This window comes from Peromyscus eremicus, chromosome 2, assembly GCF_949786415.1.
Source record: "Peromyscus eremicus chromosome 2, PerEre_H2_v1, whole genome shotgun sequence".
NCBI classification, from domain to species: domain Eukaryota; kingdom Metazoa; phylum Chordata; class Mammalia; order Rodentia; family Cricetidae; genus Peromyscus; species Peromyscus eremicus.
Genome location: NC_081417.1, coordinates 22,503,802 through 22,520,940, shown reverse-complemented (window position 1 = coordinate 22,520,940; position 17,139 = coordinate 22,503,802). Strand labels below are relative to the sequence as shown.

The window sequence follows — 17,139 nt, the reverse complement described above, 5'->3', positions numbered from 1 at the left end:
ACATGGTCACCTCTCTGCCTCTGTCTACCCCTGCCAATGGAACTCAAGGACTCCAGGTAAGCAGAAGAACTGCCACAGGAGAGAAGGTCAGAACACTGTCTGAGGGCCTAGAGACAGAGTCCTATGCCATGCCCTGCAAGTCCATCAGTTACAATAGGTGGCTAAAAGCATCTGATAAGGTAATGTTTCAAAACCATAATTTCTAATACTTCAGCTAACAAAATTCTTTTCAGCAGAATCCCACTTAAATCACTGTAACTCTGAGGCACACCAGAGCCAATAAGTCACTTCCAAAGCAGCTGATGGGACTGCTTGGCTCCCAGCACTGCGCTCTCTGCTCACTTCCTGAGACTCCAAGGCTCACATGCAGGCCAGTGGCAGGGCTGTGGGTGAAGTGTCTCTGGCAATGCCAGCCACCATTCCTTCTCAGTTAGGTTTCTCATTCTGTCCTCCAGTTCCTTTTTATCTAGTTTCAGGCTCCTCACTGAGTACCACCTCTTTGAGAGGCTGTGCTGTTATGTTTTCTTCCAGGCTCCTGTGTTCTATTGCTAGGGTTGCCATGACAGGGTACGGCAGGCTTGTGCTCAAAACCATAGACACTCATTTCCTCACAGTTGTGGAGGCTGGAAGCTCAGGGCTGAGGTGTCCACTGAGCTAATTTCTTCCAGGCTGCTTTTCCTGTTGTAAGTTGTACATTCTCCTTCTGTGTTCATATATGACACTACCTCAGCTTGTCCCTGTGGACCTTCTCCATTTTTTTGAAATAAAACCATTCAGGATGGCTTAACTCCCACACAAATGATCTCCATTGACCTATACCTCTTTAAAGACCCTGTACTAAATACAGTCACATTATGAGGTACTGGGATTATGGTTTTGATGTGTACAGCAAAAGAAACTCATGTATTAGTTCTAGACACTTCCCTGATCTTCTTGATCTTCTCCAGGGAGCTTTGTTTTCCTTCTACTTATGGCAAGCAGGATTATTGGCACTCTGAGTGGACCCTCCTCATTATTCTCCAAAGGTTGTTTGTCCTCAGTTCCTTCTTTGGCCATGAAGAAAACTCCCTGGCTTGAGGTCTATGTTTAGTAATCCTCGGGCTCCCAACTTTGGCTCAGGTGTCATGTCATCTAACCTCATAGAAGTCTACCTTTTACAATGTCCCCATTACACTCTAACTGCACCTCAGACTAGCAGTAAGAGATGAGTCCTTCTGATAATTTTGGAACTTCCTGAAGGTTTTCATATTTTAAATATTTCAAAATTAATATATTACATCATTTCCAGTAGTGTAGTACAGTAAGTACAGTACAGTGCTCTAGGAGATAAAGTCCAGACAAGAAGCATCAGAAGTGTCAGAGCTGTGGGACTTAGAGTCACTGAGCAAACAGGGGCTGTGATGGGAAGACAGGTGACAAGGGACAGTGCCCTCTAGTGACCACACCATGTACAAGGAAACAACAGGGCCTCCTGGAGGGTGGGGTGCTGTGACCCTGTGACAGTTGCCTTATTACAGTAAACTAGACCTTCTGACCTCCAAAGTGTGAAATAAAATGTTTCTGTTGTGTCAGACCACTAGCCTTATAAAAATCTATTACATCATCCTTAAAGTTACTATAATGCTGTGGTTGGAGAGATGGTTCAGGGATTAAGACCACTTGCTACTCTTCCATGGGGCCCAGGTTCAATTCGGAGCACCCATATGGTGACTTGTAACTATACATAACTATAATTCCAAGGGTGGTGACACCCTCTTCAAGCTTCCTTGACCAGTAGGCATGCATTTGGTGCACTGACATACATAAAGCAAAATACCCATACACATAAAATTAATTAGATAATTAATGTGATTATAATACATATTTTAAAAATTAAGGTGCATGTTATTGCAGATTGGGAAGTATTTGTGGCATTATCACTTCAGATAATAATGCAACCTCATTGTGAGCTAAGGGCCTGACCTAGAATCTTGTGATCAAATGTACACTAACTATTCTAGCACTTATGTTTACATATCACTGGTTAAAAAAATTATGCAATCACATCTAATACTATTATATAAGAGGTGCCATATGCTATGTGCACAGAAAATGAAAACCAGATACTGGATGAAGCATGAGAATTCCAAACAGAATTGGGCCTTCAATCAAAATACTGCCAAGTTCTCATTGTCTCTGTGATTCATTTTCTCATCTGTTACATTCTCTTGTTAACAGGCCCAAGAGAGTGGAACTGTGATCACATCATGCTGAGCTCTAGTACATAACAGTATTTGATCACAAACTAGAGGATCCTCTGGGTTCCCATCAGGATGAGCACTAACTGATGTTTCCTACAGGAGCAGCTACACAGAAGGAGCTGAAGGTGATTCAGCCCGTGAAATCAATTTCTGTCTCTGCTGGAGATGCAGTGACTCTGAACTGTACTGTGACCACCCTGCTCCCTGTGGGACCCATTCAGTGGTTCAGGGGTACAGGGCAGAGTCAGCACCTAATATATAGTTTCACAGGAGAGAAGTTCCCCAGAGTCACAAATGTTACAGATGCTACAAAGAGAACCAACCTGGACTTTTCCATCCGCATCAATAATGTCACACCTGCTGATGCTGGTGCCTACTACTGTGTGAAGTTCCAGAAAGCAGAAACTTACAAAGAGCTTCAGTCTGGGGGAGGCACAATGCTGTATGTACTTGGTAAGTACTGCGTCATCCACCTCATCCCTGATATCTCCAACAGGTCAAAACAGGGTCCAAGATTATGTGAGCAACAAGGAAGAACTGAGAATGTAAGTGATCCTCATTTTCATAGGGTGACTTTACCCCAACTGTGGGCCAAGGAAGCAGAGGAGCAGAGAGGACATGATTTGTTAGAGGTGCCACTTCTGGTAAATGGGAGTAAATCTATATCCTTGTCTGCCTCACAATACTTGTCTTTCTTAATCTGTCCCAGTCTAGTGGCTACATAAAGATAGCTGATGCCATGTTCAGTGACAGGGACAAACCTGGCCTACACCTCCAGAGTGTATTACCTCACCAGATTAAGTCTTCTCTTTCTGCCTGAACAACCTGGGCACAGTGTATACCAGGTTCCACTCTAGATGTCAAATGAGATGGCAAGAAGCGGCCTAGCACGAGCTCTTTACCCAAGGTGTGTGTCTCCTCCTCCCAAGAGGAAAAAGAAATCAAGGCAGAATGTGACAAGGCCAGAGCACAGTGTGCTTTTCTAATTTTCTCTTCATTCATAGCACACTAAGATCTTTTCATATATGCCCATATTCACTGTAGAATCTGTCACCATTGGTTTAAATGCTGGCACCAAGGTTGGTCTTTATCTTGGATCTGCCTGAAAACATTTTCTTTCCTACTTGCACAGACACTGAAGGTTCTGGGCAATGTAGACTTAAGTCCTGGAGGTGGTCTCCACATAGATGACCTCAATTCACCAGTGTAGGCATCAGGACATTGACTTTGAACTTTCTGTAAGAGGCCTGAAGTCTTATTTCTTAATCTTGATTCTGGCAATTTTACACCATGAAGAACAGTCAGACTATCCAGTCCAGCCCTGTTTGAGATGTAAACCCAGTTTGCCAGTGCCCTGTCTGTGGTCTCATAGCCAGTTAGTGCTGGGATCTGGCCTTGAACCCATATTTGACTCCAGGCCAGCTTCTTGCTGTCCCAGAAAGAGACAGCATCTCCACACAAAAGCCTGGTACATAAGAGATGTTGAGTCAGAATTTCTCAATTTCAGCTAGCATTTCCATTCTTCATCAGCTCTACAAGGTTTCAAGATGTTCATCACATTCAGATGCTAATAGTAGTGATGGGAAAGGTATCCCAATATTAGCCATACTCTCACTTCATATTAGAACTGAGAAATATTCCCCTGTGTATATAAAGCATCAAAGTCCAGCAGCTAGAGACACACTAATTCATATCCAAGTTCAGGAATGTTTCATTTGTTTAAATTTGTGGTCATTAAAGCAGAGCTACAGCAGATGAACTTGTATGGCCACAGTCCTGGCAATAAGGCACATGCCTGTAGTTGGTTTTTACTATTTGGGGTCCTGCCACCCAGCTCCCAAATAAATACACAGAGACTTATTCTTACTTATGAATGCTTGGCCTTAGCTTGGCTTGTTTCTACACAACTTTTCTAACTTAAATTATCCCATTTCTCTTTATGTTTTGCCTCTGGGCTTTTTATCTTTTTTATTCTATTTATCTTTCCTTCTTACTCCATGGCCGGCTGTATGGCTGGCCCCTGCTGTCTTCCTCTCCTTCTCCTTTTCTCTCTGCTCCTCTTCTCTTTAGCCTAGATTTCCCCTCCTATTTAATCTCTGCCTGCTAGCCACACCTATTTCTCTCTCCTGCCTAGTTTGGCTGTTCAGCTCTTTATTAGACAAATCAGGTGTTTTAGATAGGCAAAGTAACACAGCTTTACAGAGTTAAACACATGCAACATAAAAGAATGCCACACATCTTTGCACAATTAAACAAATATTCCACAGCATAAGTGAATGTAACACTCTTACATTAATATTCCACAACACATGCACTCTGAAGGAGGCCTGCTGCATTTGAGGGTGAAATAGTTATAAGGATGTTACCATTTGCCTACCTGGGTGTGGCATAGCAAGTTTTCTGACAACCTATCAACAAAGGGAGACAAGAGGAGTGGCTTCGTCCTGACACCACACAGGGCCTCCCTCACATGGTACCCTCTCCTGCTAGCACAATATGTAGACTTCCTAAACTGAAGGAGTGAAGTCATATAACATGCTTAGAGAAACTGCGGACATGGAGGAAAGAGTTCATCTTGTGAGCTTTGCTACTCAGAAACCATGTGACCTTGGATTTTCAATTTCCTTCTCCAGGCCTTAGTTATCAATTAAATGTGGGTGGGGGTTGATGGTGCTCAACCTGGCTGCTCTTTTATCTTTTTTTTTTTTTTTTTTTTTTTTTTTGGTTTTTCGAGACAGGGTTTCTCTGTGTAGCTTTGCGCCTTTCCTGGAACTCACTTAGTAGCCCAGGCTGGCCTTGAACTCACAGAGATCCGCTGGCCTCTGCCTCCCGAGTGCTGGGATTAAAGGTGTGCGCCACCACCGCCCAGCTCTTCTATCTTTTGAATAACTTGGGAAACTGAGATAAATCCCAGATCCATGTTCCTTTAAGGTCTGATATGTATTTTGTCATCTGAAATATTGAAAGACTCCTGAATGTTCTAATAAACAGCTTGGGTTTAAAATCCCCTTAGATACATTTTCTGAAACAACAGAAGATACTTGTGATTATTCCTTTGATAGAGCTCTTAGGCCACCAAGCTGAGGCATGACAAACCCTTATGCTTCAAAGTAGTAGGGCCCACCCTGCTGCACACAATATGCTAAAGCTCAAGTAATGTGCCAGTGACATTTCTCAGAGAGGTGACCCAGGGTCCCTAAGATCCTACCAAGTCAGAAACATGTTTGACTCCAGTCTCAGGCACACAACTTCCCTGTATTGCACAGGACTGCAGGAGAACAATATCTGAAGCCAGACATTTCTCTCTTTCACTCAGAACTATACCTTAATGACACAGTACATCACTGAGCTGTGTTCTTCAAACTTCTCATGGTCATCTGCTCTCTATAATTAGCTCCCCTGGAGGCCATGTTTGTGGTCTTGATTGTGCCATAAAAGGCACTGGCCAACTTTGAAGATCACTAAGAAAGAGAAGGATGTCATGGTATAAAGTTATTTCTCAAGCTGTGGGTTGGGACCCCTCTCCTGGTTGAACACTTTCACAAAGGTCTCATCAGATATTTATATTATGATTTATAGCAGTAGCAAAATTACACTTATGAAGCAGCCACAAAAATAATTTTGTGTTTGGGGGTTACCACCCCATGAGGGTTGCAGCACTGGGAAGGTTGAGAAACACTGGTATAAAGGCTTCTGCTTCTTAAAAGTAGGTATTTCATGGGAGGAGCAAGAACAATCTAGAGACATGCTATCTTGAGTCATTATGGATTTTGCTGCAGCAAAGAATAAATATATGATCTCACATATAGTAACAACTGCAGTGATACATAGAATTTATGAGCACACACTTAGACATGGGTTTCTACCTTCATTTTCATCTTTCTATGGTGACATTTTTTTTCAGTTCTTATGGAAGAGGACACTGATGCTTATTACATAAAGATCAGGATTGAAATTAGTCACATGCTGGGGTGAGATGACGTTTGTCATTGGGCCTGTGTAACTTGTCCACCCACATGCACTCTGATATTAATCTCACCAAAGGTTTGGTCACTGGAATCTGGGAAATACCAAGATGGCCAGAAACTCCTGATAAATAGTGACTCTTCCCTCAAACCTGTAGGGATATCAGCTGTACTTGTATTTGGATACCTTGACTTCAAATAACACTCCTGGTTTACACTCCTGGTTTGATGCACATTTGAGAAGGAGTCACATATGCAGCATGTTACACATAATAACTTCAGCACAAGGCACCTACAGAGAACACTGCCTCCCTCACACTCTTCCATCCATATGTGTGCTTTCAACCAGGGAGTGTTACTGTCTGCTCAACAGGCTCGTATCTGTTCTCTTGTGATTAACAGTTAGGAAATGAACCACCTTTAGCTTCTTCTGCAGAGGGTAAGCACTGTTTTCAAACTCAAATTAAGTCCAACTGAAGCCCATTTAGAGATGCAGACTAGTGAGCTCTTAATGTTAAATTCAGACTCGGCACAGACGAGACCTACTAGCATGTAGTTCAGGAAAGAAAGCAAACAACTGGGGAAGCAGGAAGGACTCCAGCTTTGTGGTACCTCTGTGCTGTCATTTATTTCCTGGGTTACTATAGATGTAAATCTACAAATATTTCCCCTAGATTTGCTAGGTTTCCAATGGAAACCAGCAGGAGCAGATGATAGAAAGTTTAAAATACACTGGTAATTGCCTTCTTTTGACCAGGCCGAGAATTCTACCTGGCCTTGCTCTTCGTCATTTACTTCCAGGGACCTTTGCAAAACTCTGGAGATAAAAGAACCAAGAATACCACAGAAGGACCTGGACAAACCTTGAAAAAAAAACCTTGAGGAGGATAAACAGCTAATATCTGTAGCTGGGACCGGTTACCAGAGGTAGAGTAGATCAGGTCCTTAGCGTAGTCAAGCTCTGGTATTGATCCCAAGCACCACAATAAACAATGAGAATGGGAATAATATCTGTGAAGGTTCCTCACAATGTTATGTCAACAGTGGTGGCATCACAATCACATCCTTGTCTACATGCTCCTTTGTGGCTAAACCGTCTCCTCCTGTGGTGTCGGGCCCTGCAGGCAGAGTTAGTTCTGGGCAGACAGTGAGCTTCACATGCAAGTCCCATGGCTTCTCTCCTCGGACCATCACACTTAAGTGGTTCAAAGATGGAAATGAGCTCTCTCACTTCCGAAAAACAGTGGACCCCAAACGAGAAAGCGTCTCCTACAATCTCTCCAGCACAGCCCAGGTGGTGCTGAGCCCTCAGGATGTCCACTCTCAAGTCATCTGTGAGGTGGCCCATGTCACCTTGCAAGGAGGCCCTCTCCGTGGGACTGCCAACTTGTCTGACACCATCCGAGGTAAATGATTCTGAATCCCAGCTCAAGCTCATATCAGTTCAGAATGGTTTGGTCCATAGTTCCCAGCAAAAATTCATGTATACTTCACAGAGTAAGGGGGATTATAGACTGTGATAGGCACATGAAGAAAACTGTATTTATTTTAACAGAAAAAATTACAGCTGTACTGTTTATGAATCACAGCCCTCATTCCTGATGTTTTCATTTTACTGTTGTTATTGCTTTCCCATTGCACCTGGGAGTTGCTTATTGACTTCACTAATTATGACACTCACCCTGTGCACCTATGTGTCAGGAGCTGTATTTAGGGGTTCTACTCTGGCACAAATACTCCTCCTGTCTCAGAATGAACTTGCAAGGGGGCTGGTTCCTCCATACTTCAGCCTCTCCTCTGGGGTCTGTCTGTGCTTGGCTCTGAAGTCTCAGCTTCTGCTTCTGCTGTTTCAGTTTCACCCACTATGGAGATCAGCCAGCGGCCACCAATGGTATGGAATCTGATAGGTGTCACCTGCCAGGTGAATAAGTTCTACCCTTCGAGCCTTCACTTGACCTGGTTAGAGAATGGAAAAGTATCCCGGATAGAAGAGCCTTCTATGTTCACAGTAAACAAGGATGGAAGCTACAGCTGGACCAGCTGGCGCTTGGTGAATGTATCTGCCTATGAGGAGGACGTGTTACTCAACTGCCAAGTTGAGCATGATAGATAGCCAGCTGTCCTAAAAACCCACACTGTAGTGATCAGTGCGCAGCAGAGGGAACAAGGTATTGGCACCATGTCTGGTGAATCTCCACCCCAGCTTCTTGGCTGTTGGCAAATTTATCCTCTTTTTTTGAATGTCAAAGGTAGCATTTTGCTTATTGTATGATAATCCTAATATCTACAAACTGAGTAGAATGTTAAAGTTAGCTTTCATTGCCAACTTCTCCAGGGTCTCATGCATCTCTCCACTGATGTGCTGACATTCACAGATATTAAATAAGGGAGACAGGAAGGCATCATTTTACCCTAGAATCCTGTCTCTTGCCTTTTCCCTTACGTTTGTTATTTCCTCATGTTCATCTTCTTCCTTTTCAGTATCTTCCCTGTCTCCTTTCCATTTTACACTTTTCCATGGATATCTGGGTCCTCACTCATGTCCTATGCTACCTCCTGAGTGTAACCCCAATGTGCCTCCTGATGACCTGTAGACTTAGTGTGGATCAGGAACCCAACTGACTGTGAGTGGTCACAACAGGGGCCTCATTTCCTCCTGTTTTGTTGTAATGGACAAATGTCTATGTATCCAGACCCTGACTCCACACTTAGTACAAGAAGCTTTCAATTTGGCTGTCATCTCTTGCCCTTCACTGTTCATCTAATGAGTCATCAGTTTTATAGACAAGAACTCTAGGGGTGGGGAAGCAATAGGGATGTTGAGTCCTTGCCCTGAGACCTTGTGACCTGTTCTAATTAATATATTCAAGAGAAAACTAAGGTCCCTGGGAGCAAGGTCATCAAAAGTGTATAAGGCAAATTTTGCTAGTAAAGTATTTCTCCTTGACTTGTTACTATGCTAGGACTTAGAGTGAGATAAAGACCCCTTTATATGAATTTGTTTTATTTTCCTCTCATGAAACACCAGCTGTGACCCTCAACTCCCATGACTTTTTAAAAACTCAGGTTCTTTGTCATACAGCCTTTGTTGTGAGCTTCATCTGTTGGAAAAACAGCGGGTCACCCAATTATCTGTTACATCACCATTAAAACAGTAAAGTTTAGAATATACCAGCTTCCTTAGAGTATAAATTATGTAGATGCTGCATAATCATACCCTCTGATGGCTCTGTCATGTGTGCTCATATACTTGCAAATGCAGTCCACAGTGGGTTCTCAGGTAAATAAGGATATTTTCATTCAAATCCAATACCACAATCACATTCAATGAAATTAACTATAATTACCAACAATATTTCAAATGGACTGTATTTTCAAAATTACTTTATAGACTTTTTTGTGTGCCATAAATTTAGGTTCTTAAAAATGTGTCATCTTCCACAGTTTTTAGAATTTTTTGTCCATTTTAGCTGAATTTTCAAACTTCTGCTATAGAATTTCTTAGATGACCACAGTGTCCTTTTCAAGTCTAAGTGTATATGTGTGTGTAATTATATAGTGATGCTCCTCTCTAAGTATTAATGTGGAGAACTTGTCAAAGCTCTTTCATTTCATCAGTCTTTCTGGAAGATCTCCAATATTTTCCTTTTCCAAAACAAACTTCTTTCAGTGATCATATCTGTTTTTTCAGTTTCTATTTAATTGATTTTGAACTTTTCTCCCTTCAATATCTTAAAAGACTTTGTGGAAATACCTCATGGGTCACCAAATGATATAAAGGAAATTGGGGTCCTGTCTTGGGACTCTTAGTGCCATTCACTTAAGAATGGACTGAAAGGACAGGAAGCCCAATAAGAATTTAACTAAAGTTTGAAAATAAAAAAATCCCTTTGTCAGGCAGGCTCTAAACCTCATCAGATTTCCAGAGGTTGATAAAGTAGCAAAGAAAGGGAAAACAAAAATCAGAAACAAATAAACAAAAAACTCCCATGCTATTCTAGCTAGCATAGAGTCCAGACACATGGTGAACAACTAGTGAGTAGAGAGCTATAGAAAAATAGTATTTCAGCCCATACATAGTACCAGGTAAAGCAAGCTTAGGTTCTGGCAAGCCCTGAAAGATATGGAAAAAGAAAAATAGTTGTCCCTTCTTAATCAAGCCTCAGAAAGATGAACTTCACTGCAGTTTAGCTGGGAAGAACTGTACTGTGTAGATGTAACAGTCTTATTAAATAAGAAACACAGAGCCAAATGAAGAGTTAAAAGCCCAAGAGGTCAGAGCAGTAGCTAAGAGCTGATACTAAAAACATTTTCTTACCCTTCACTGCCGCTGCTGTCCTTCCCCTCAGAAAGAGACCTACTTCCTGTGTATCTGTCTTTTTATTGACTTTCTGTTCTGCCTTCTCATTGGGTGTAAACCCAACCACATGACCTCCTCGTCACTGCCAGTCTATACAGACCTCCAGGTCTTCTATGGTTGGTATTGAGATTAAAGACGTGTGTCTCCATGCAGGCTGTATCCTTGAACACAGAGAGATCTGCCTAGCTCTGCCTCCCAAGAGCTGGGATTAAAGGTGTGCACCACCACCTCCTGGCTCTTGCTATGACTTGCTATTAGCTCTGACCCCAGGCAACTTTATTTATTAACGTACAAATAAAATCACATTTCAGTACAAATAAAATATCACAATAGTACTAGGGGAAAGAATGCTGGGAATAAAAAGGGCAGCATCTCATTAAAGGAACAATTATTCCACCCCTTTATCATGACTTATGTTTAATTTGGCCTCCTACGGCCCAAGTTGAGATTCTATTCTCTTGATGGGAAGTTTACTTAGGCTTTTGTTGCTATCCTAAGGATGGTATTTCCTTCATTCTCTTTGTTCTTGGTTTAGTTTGGTCTTGTTCGTTTCCTGGAGGTGGAAATTCACTTCAATGCTTGATGCAGAAGAATTACCTTTCTATGGATAACTATTGTCTGCCAGTTTAGTGTAAAAAATTACACCTCTACAACAAGCTCTGGGAACAATGACCATTCGTCCTGGGATCTTCAATGCTAGACAGTTCAGTAATTAAATTCCAAATTCTCTTCTTTGAGTGTATTTCCCAGACTACTCTTTCATGTCAGAATCCCACCAAAGAATTCTATGGTGAAAGTGGGAAGACAGGCCTTTCCAGGAAACTGTGATGTTAACACAGATATGAAAGAGCCTGTGTAACACAGGGAGCCATGGGATCATAGGGCAGGAACAACAAAAGACACAGCAATTCCTCAGAGAGCTGGAGCATGGGGTGGCCACTTAGAATTCCTTCAGATTGAAGAGGAAGGAAGAGGCAATAGAATTTATATCTGTACTGTGCTGTATCAAGTTGGGTGTTTGCTTCTTCCTAAGCCCCATCAAGACCATTTTGATTCTTGTTTGTTTTGTCTTTGTTGTTTGTTTGTGTTTTCAGGCAATGTTATACTTTCATTTCAAACTCAGGCAAAGAAATGTGTTGTTTAAATTGCCATTCCCGGATACACAAGGGAAGTCAATTCAGGAACTCAAACATCACACTCACAGTCAAAAGCAGAGAGAAACAAATGCAACCTTAAGATATGCTGTGTGATGCTCACTAGCTTTCTTTCCTCTTCTTACACAGTGTGGAGCCCTGTGTCTAATGAAATGGTGCCACCTACACTCAGATTGGTGCTTACCATCTCAATTAACAGCCAAGACAATGCTCCACACACCCACCAACAGGTCAACCATATCTACACAATTCCTTAGCTGAAATGCTCTTCCTAGAATTCTAGGTTGTGTGAAGTGGACATTTAAAACTAACTATTATAGACAGTGTCTCAGGAAACTTAGGCTAGTAAAAACTCATACTTCTGATCCTCTTGTTTGTATTTTCCAAGTGTTAAGATTATAGGCATGGGCTACCAAACTGGTTCTTTGTTGTTACTGTTGTTATTGTTTTTCTGGGGACTGAACTTAGGAACTCAACCTAACCTTACATGTTAGGTAAATACTACAACCAATGCATAACCTAAATGATCTGTTTCTGTTCCTAAAACCAAATTTTAATCTTGATTAATTAAATTAAAAATGCCACTCCATGAACATCAAAAAAATTTTAGAAGGCATCTGGAGTGGACATGGGCTACATGATGGCTGAGGCACCAAAAGATGACATTTATTCTCATAGATTCATCTATAGAATTTTTGTCCTTCGTCTGCACATTTTCAGCAAATAGTTTTCAGCAAGGCTGTTTACAACTTCAGCAGGCTCTCTTACCCCAAGAATCTGCATTTTTCCAGGATTCTTTTGTCTAAACAAGGCACTCTGTAAACTCTTTCTCTCATTGGATCATCTTTATGTGAATGTCCTGTGCCTAGCTATTCCTGGATAATTGAGAGACTGAACCTGTCTTGTCCAAGGACAGTGTCCCAGGGATCATCCTAAATACCTGCAGTGAGGAGGAACTTCTCTGAATTCCACTAACCTTGTGACATACTTACAGATCAGATTTCCCATTGAAAAGGAAATAATAATCCTTAAACCCCAATAATTCATTCTAGATCAGAATACGAGTGGCCATTGCCCAGGAATACAGATTTAGATCACATCAAAGTTCACTGTGGAAGAACTTTTTTTTTTTTTGTAGTAACAGAACAAAGAAAGTCCTAAGTCAAGACACTTTTGCAGTACATTGGTGGAAACATGGAAGAGGTGGGTTACAACACAGCAGAGAACCCTGGTCAAGGCTTCAGATGCTATCTGATGACATGATTAGCATCTAGGTTCCTGGAAACTAGTGGTCTGCTAAGTTAATATATTCCAAAGGAAAACTAATCTTCTGCTTGTACATTCTGAATTATTTACCTAATGATCACAAAGCTGTTATGTCAAGTACAGAGAAAGGCTATTAAGAGGGCTGAATATGGTCCACGATAATTTGGCTCTAGACCTGAAGCATGCCAAATTCTCCAATTCTCTGAAATTCAAAAATTTAGTAATCATGACAAAAAGATCAGTTTGAAGGTTCAGCTTCTTTGTGGCAACTTTTGTTTGTAAAACCAAGTGCTATGTGCTGTGGGATAGTCTGTATGTCAAATGTGTGCTCTGATTGGTCAATAAATAAAACACTGATTGGCCAGTGGCTAGGCAGGAAGTATAGGCGGGACTAACAGAGAGGAGAAAAGAAAAAACAGGAAGGCAGGAAGAGTCATTGCCAGCCACCGCCATGACAAGCAGTATGTGAAGATGCCGGTAAGCCACGAGCCACATGGCAAGGTATAGATTTATGGAAATAGATTAATTTAAGCTATAAGAACAGTTAGCAAGAAGCTTGCCATGGCCATACAGTTTGTATGCAATATAAGTCTCTGTATTTACTTGGTTGGGTCTGAGTGGCTATGGGACTGGCAGGTGACAAAGATTTGCCCTGACTGTGGGCAAGGCAGAAAAACTCTAGCTACAGCTATGTGTCATTGAGTAGAAATTCTTACCCAGTCTCTCTAGAAGGGAAACTTGTTGACTTGGGGCAGGGCCAATGGGGAACTTGAAATCCTTTTACCATATCTTCTGCTTTGAAGTATTGAGGCTGGGAAAGGGCAAAGATTCAAACTCCTCTGAGCTTTGATGGATGGGCTTGAGAATCCACAAATGGACCACGTAACGATCCCTGAGGATAAACTCCTTGTATGCTCTCTAATGGTTCCTGCTACCACTTGATTTCCAGGACTGAAGACATCAGATAGTGCTGAGGTCCTTATAGCTGTGCTCCTTGTACCCAAACTGCTACTGGTAATTGGTACCTTTGCCATCTACATGCACAAGAAGCAGAAGGCCTGACTGTAAGTTAGGAAGGATGGAGGGTGTATTAGTTACTATTCTGTTGATGTGACAACACACTGTAAGGAAATTAATTTATAGAAAAGAGGATTTATTTGGCCATACTGTTCCAGAGACATATGAGCCCATCAAACCTGAGATGCATGAAGACAGATCAGTGAGTCAAGAGCTCATATCCTTGTGGAGAACATTAAACAGAGAGAATAAACTGGAAGTGTCACAAGGCTTTTTAAGATCAAAGCTCACCTCCTGTGACACACTTTCTCTGGAAAGGCTGCACTACCTAAACCTCTCCAAACAGTAATACCAACTGGGAACCATGCATTCAAATATCCTAGAATATAGAGAACATTTCTTATTCAAACCACCAGGGGGTTATCAGTCTTTGGCCTAACAAAGAAGGGGCAGGGGCAGTAGGAGGGCCAAGGCATTTATGAAACAGTTTTACTATCTGTGGTGATGACATGTTGCTGAGGATCCTCAGGAATCTCTTGGAACCCTTTGAGACATCTCAAGCTCCCAGGAAGTGTGTGTGTCCTTCAGGAAGCTTTCAGTCAAGGATCAACAAAGGCATCCAAAGAGGCCTAAAGGAAGTGAAGGATATGGGCCCTGGGGAGGATATGGGGTATTGGCCTCACTGCCCCTGTTAAAGGTCACCACAGAAAGTGGAAAGCAAGGGTTCATGGGAAACAGCAATGTAGATGGACCAATTTTTAGAAGTTCCAAAGACCTGTATTAAGGACTGTTCCTTCTTTGTTCTCTCTGTGATCATGAAGAATAGACTCAGAAAGACTGACTCAGGGACTAGGCTGAGATGACACTTTTGTGACATGGGCACCACATCCACTCAGGACAGGAGGAGAGCAGTACCAGGGACATTGCAGCACTAAGGTACAATGTGTAAGTGGTGAAAGGATTTTTGAATGAGAGGTGATTCTCCACAGCTCTTCTCTTCATTCTGCCGTATTGGACCCTGACTCTCTGACATCATCTTTCTTATAGGGGCTCAGACTATAAGAATCTGGTGAGAAGCTGTGGAAGATTGCTCTGAATGCCTCCCTTATGAGGAGAACTCCAACTCAGATTCCCTGTTATTCCTCTGCATAAGCACTGAGAGCTCATAGTTGTGATGCTGTGGTTATTGGATTCTATTCTTGGGGTTCTGAATCTCATTAATAAAATAATTTAAAAATGAATTCAAGTATAAGTTCAAAGACAGTTTATTCAAGTTATAAGGGAAAATTCCAAGTCCCGACACATACACAACTGAAAAACCTCACAAAGGAGGAGAATGGAGAATTAAAGGGAAAATACACTCATACTGTTCAAGAAAGCATGAAGGTCAGACTTATGGTGAATAAACTTCCACACTGTGAAAAGGGGACATTTCTAGCAAAAGTAAGGAAGCCTAAAGCATCATAAAAGGTACACTTAGATTCAGCCACCATACAAAATACAAAAGAAAGAGACAGAAAGAAAGTAAAAAGTAAAATGCTTTGTGGGCATCATAAGTGAGATGAGATGGTTTACATGGTAAATGTGACACTATATTGAATCACTTAAAGGTGTCACAAGGAGAGATTTTCTAGATTGTCTTGTGGTCATGTCTGTGGGAGACTGTCTTGATGACATTAGTTGATGTGGAAAGATCTATTCCACTGGGGGGCTCACCATCCTATACCTGGGTCCTGGAAAATATAAAAAGAATATAGAAAGTAGCCTAAGGAGTCAAAAACATGTATTCATTCTCTCTATCTGCACTTGACTGTGATATGACAAGCTGTATCAAATGCCTGCCACCTTGACTTCCCTGCAGTTACAGATTGTAAGTTCAAATAGAGAGATAAAATGAACCCTTTCTCTGCTAAGTTGTTTTTCTCGGGGTATTTTATCACAGCAACAGAATTTAAACTGGGACAATTGGCAAAAGGGGGGTGATTTCATCAACTCGGGTGCACTAGAATTGACAAGTGGCTTTTAACAGTGTGAAGTGGAAACGTAAATGAATTGTCATTACATGAACAGCAATGAGCAAAAGCAACTTGTGGAGGAAATCATTTATTCGGCTTATACCACTCTATTACAGTTCATCATCAATGGAAGCCATGGCAAATATTCAGGGAAAAAGCCCAGAACTGCAGGAACTGAAGCAGAAGCTGAGGAGAAATGCTGCTTACTGGCTCACTACCCATCACTTGCTCAACCTGCTTTCTTATACCATGCAGGACTACCTGCCCAGGAGTGGCACTGCCCACAGAGAGCTGGGCCCTATCACATCAATTATTAATCAAGAAAGTGCAATACAGTCTTGCCTACAAGCAAATATTGTAGAGACTTTTTCAGTTGAGATCCCTTCTTCCTAGATAACACTAGCTTTTGCCAAGTTGATTAAATGTTATCCAGCGTATCTTGTAAAATATAGAATCATATATTTGAGATCATTTGTTATAGAAGCTTGGAGTGCTAGTGCCATGACCTCTTACAGTTACTGTTGTTATTTGCTTCTTTATTGATTGAATAACTGCCTAGGTTGCTTACTTAATGCTATCCTCCTAAGTGCACCAGCACTTGCGTTTTTGTCCTATAATGTTTGTTAAGAAGCTACAAATCTTTGTGGGACAATAGAGACTTATTTCAATTAGATTGACACAGAACCGGTGCATGGTTTATTTTACTAGTTTGTATATACCTGCAGTTGAAGCAGACATAGTCCAGTGAAGTAAGTCTGGGTGGTGCTACTTTGTATTTCCATTTCCTCCTTTGTGCTACACTCAGTAAGTGATCCCTGTGAGGGTGTATGGGATGACCTGTGCAGAGTGCACAGCCTTAGTCTGTGGATTATGCAGGTCCCCGTCAGAAACTGATGAGCACTAGCTGGTGCTTTCCTGCGCAGACTGCTGCACCAGGTGACCTGCAGGGGGTCTAGTCTGAGAGATCAGGTTCAACTGCTGCTGCAGAGACAGTCACTCTGAGTGCACTGCGACTCCCTTGAATCCTGGGACATGGAATGGTTCAGGGGTGTGCGCACAGCTGGGAGATAACATACAGGGTCACAGGAGAGCATTTTCCCAGAGTTGCAAATGCTTTAGACA

General features: G+C 41.8%; 1 protein-coding gene across 1 annotated transcript; it reads left to right on the top strand.

Annotated features, from left to right (window-relative positions):
• The first annotated feature begins 2,326 nt into the window (after positions 1 to 2,326).
• LOC131904476 (tyrosine-protein phosphatase non-receptor type substrate 1-like) lies at positions 2,327 to 8,318 on the top strand. The gene is made up of 4 exons (XM_059255610.1): positions 2,327 to 2,785; positions 3,373 to 3,446; positions 7,250 to 7,611; positions 8,059 to 8,318. The coding sequence occupies exons 1-4, from the start codon at positions 2,327 to 2,329 to the stop codon at positions 8,316 to 8,318; spliced, it is 1,155 nt and encodes a 384-aa protein (XP_059111593.1).
• The last annotated feature ends 8,821 nt before the right edge of the window (positions 8,319 to 17,139 follow it).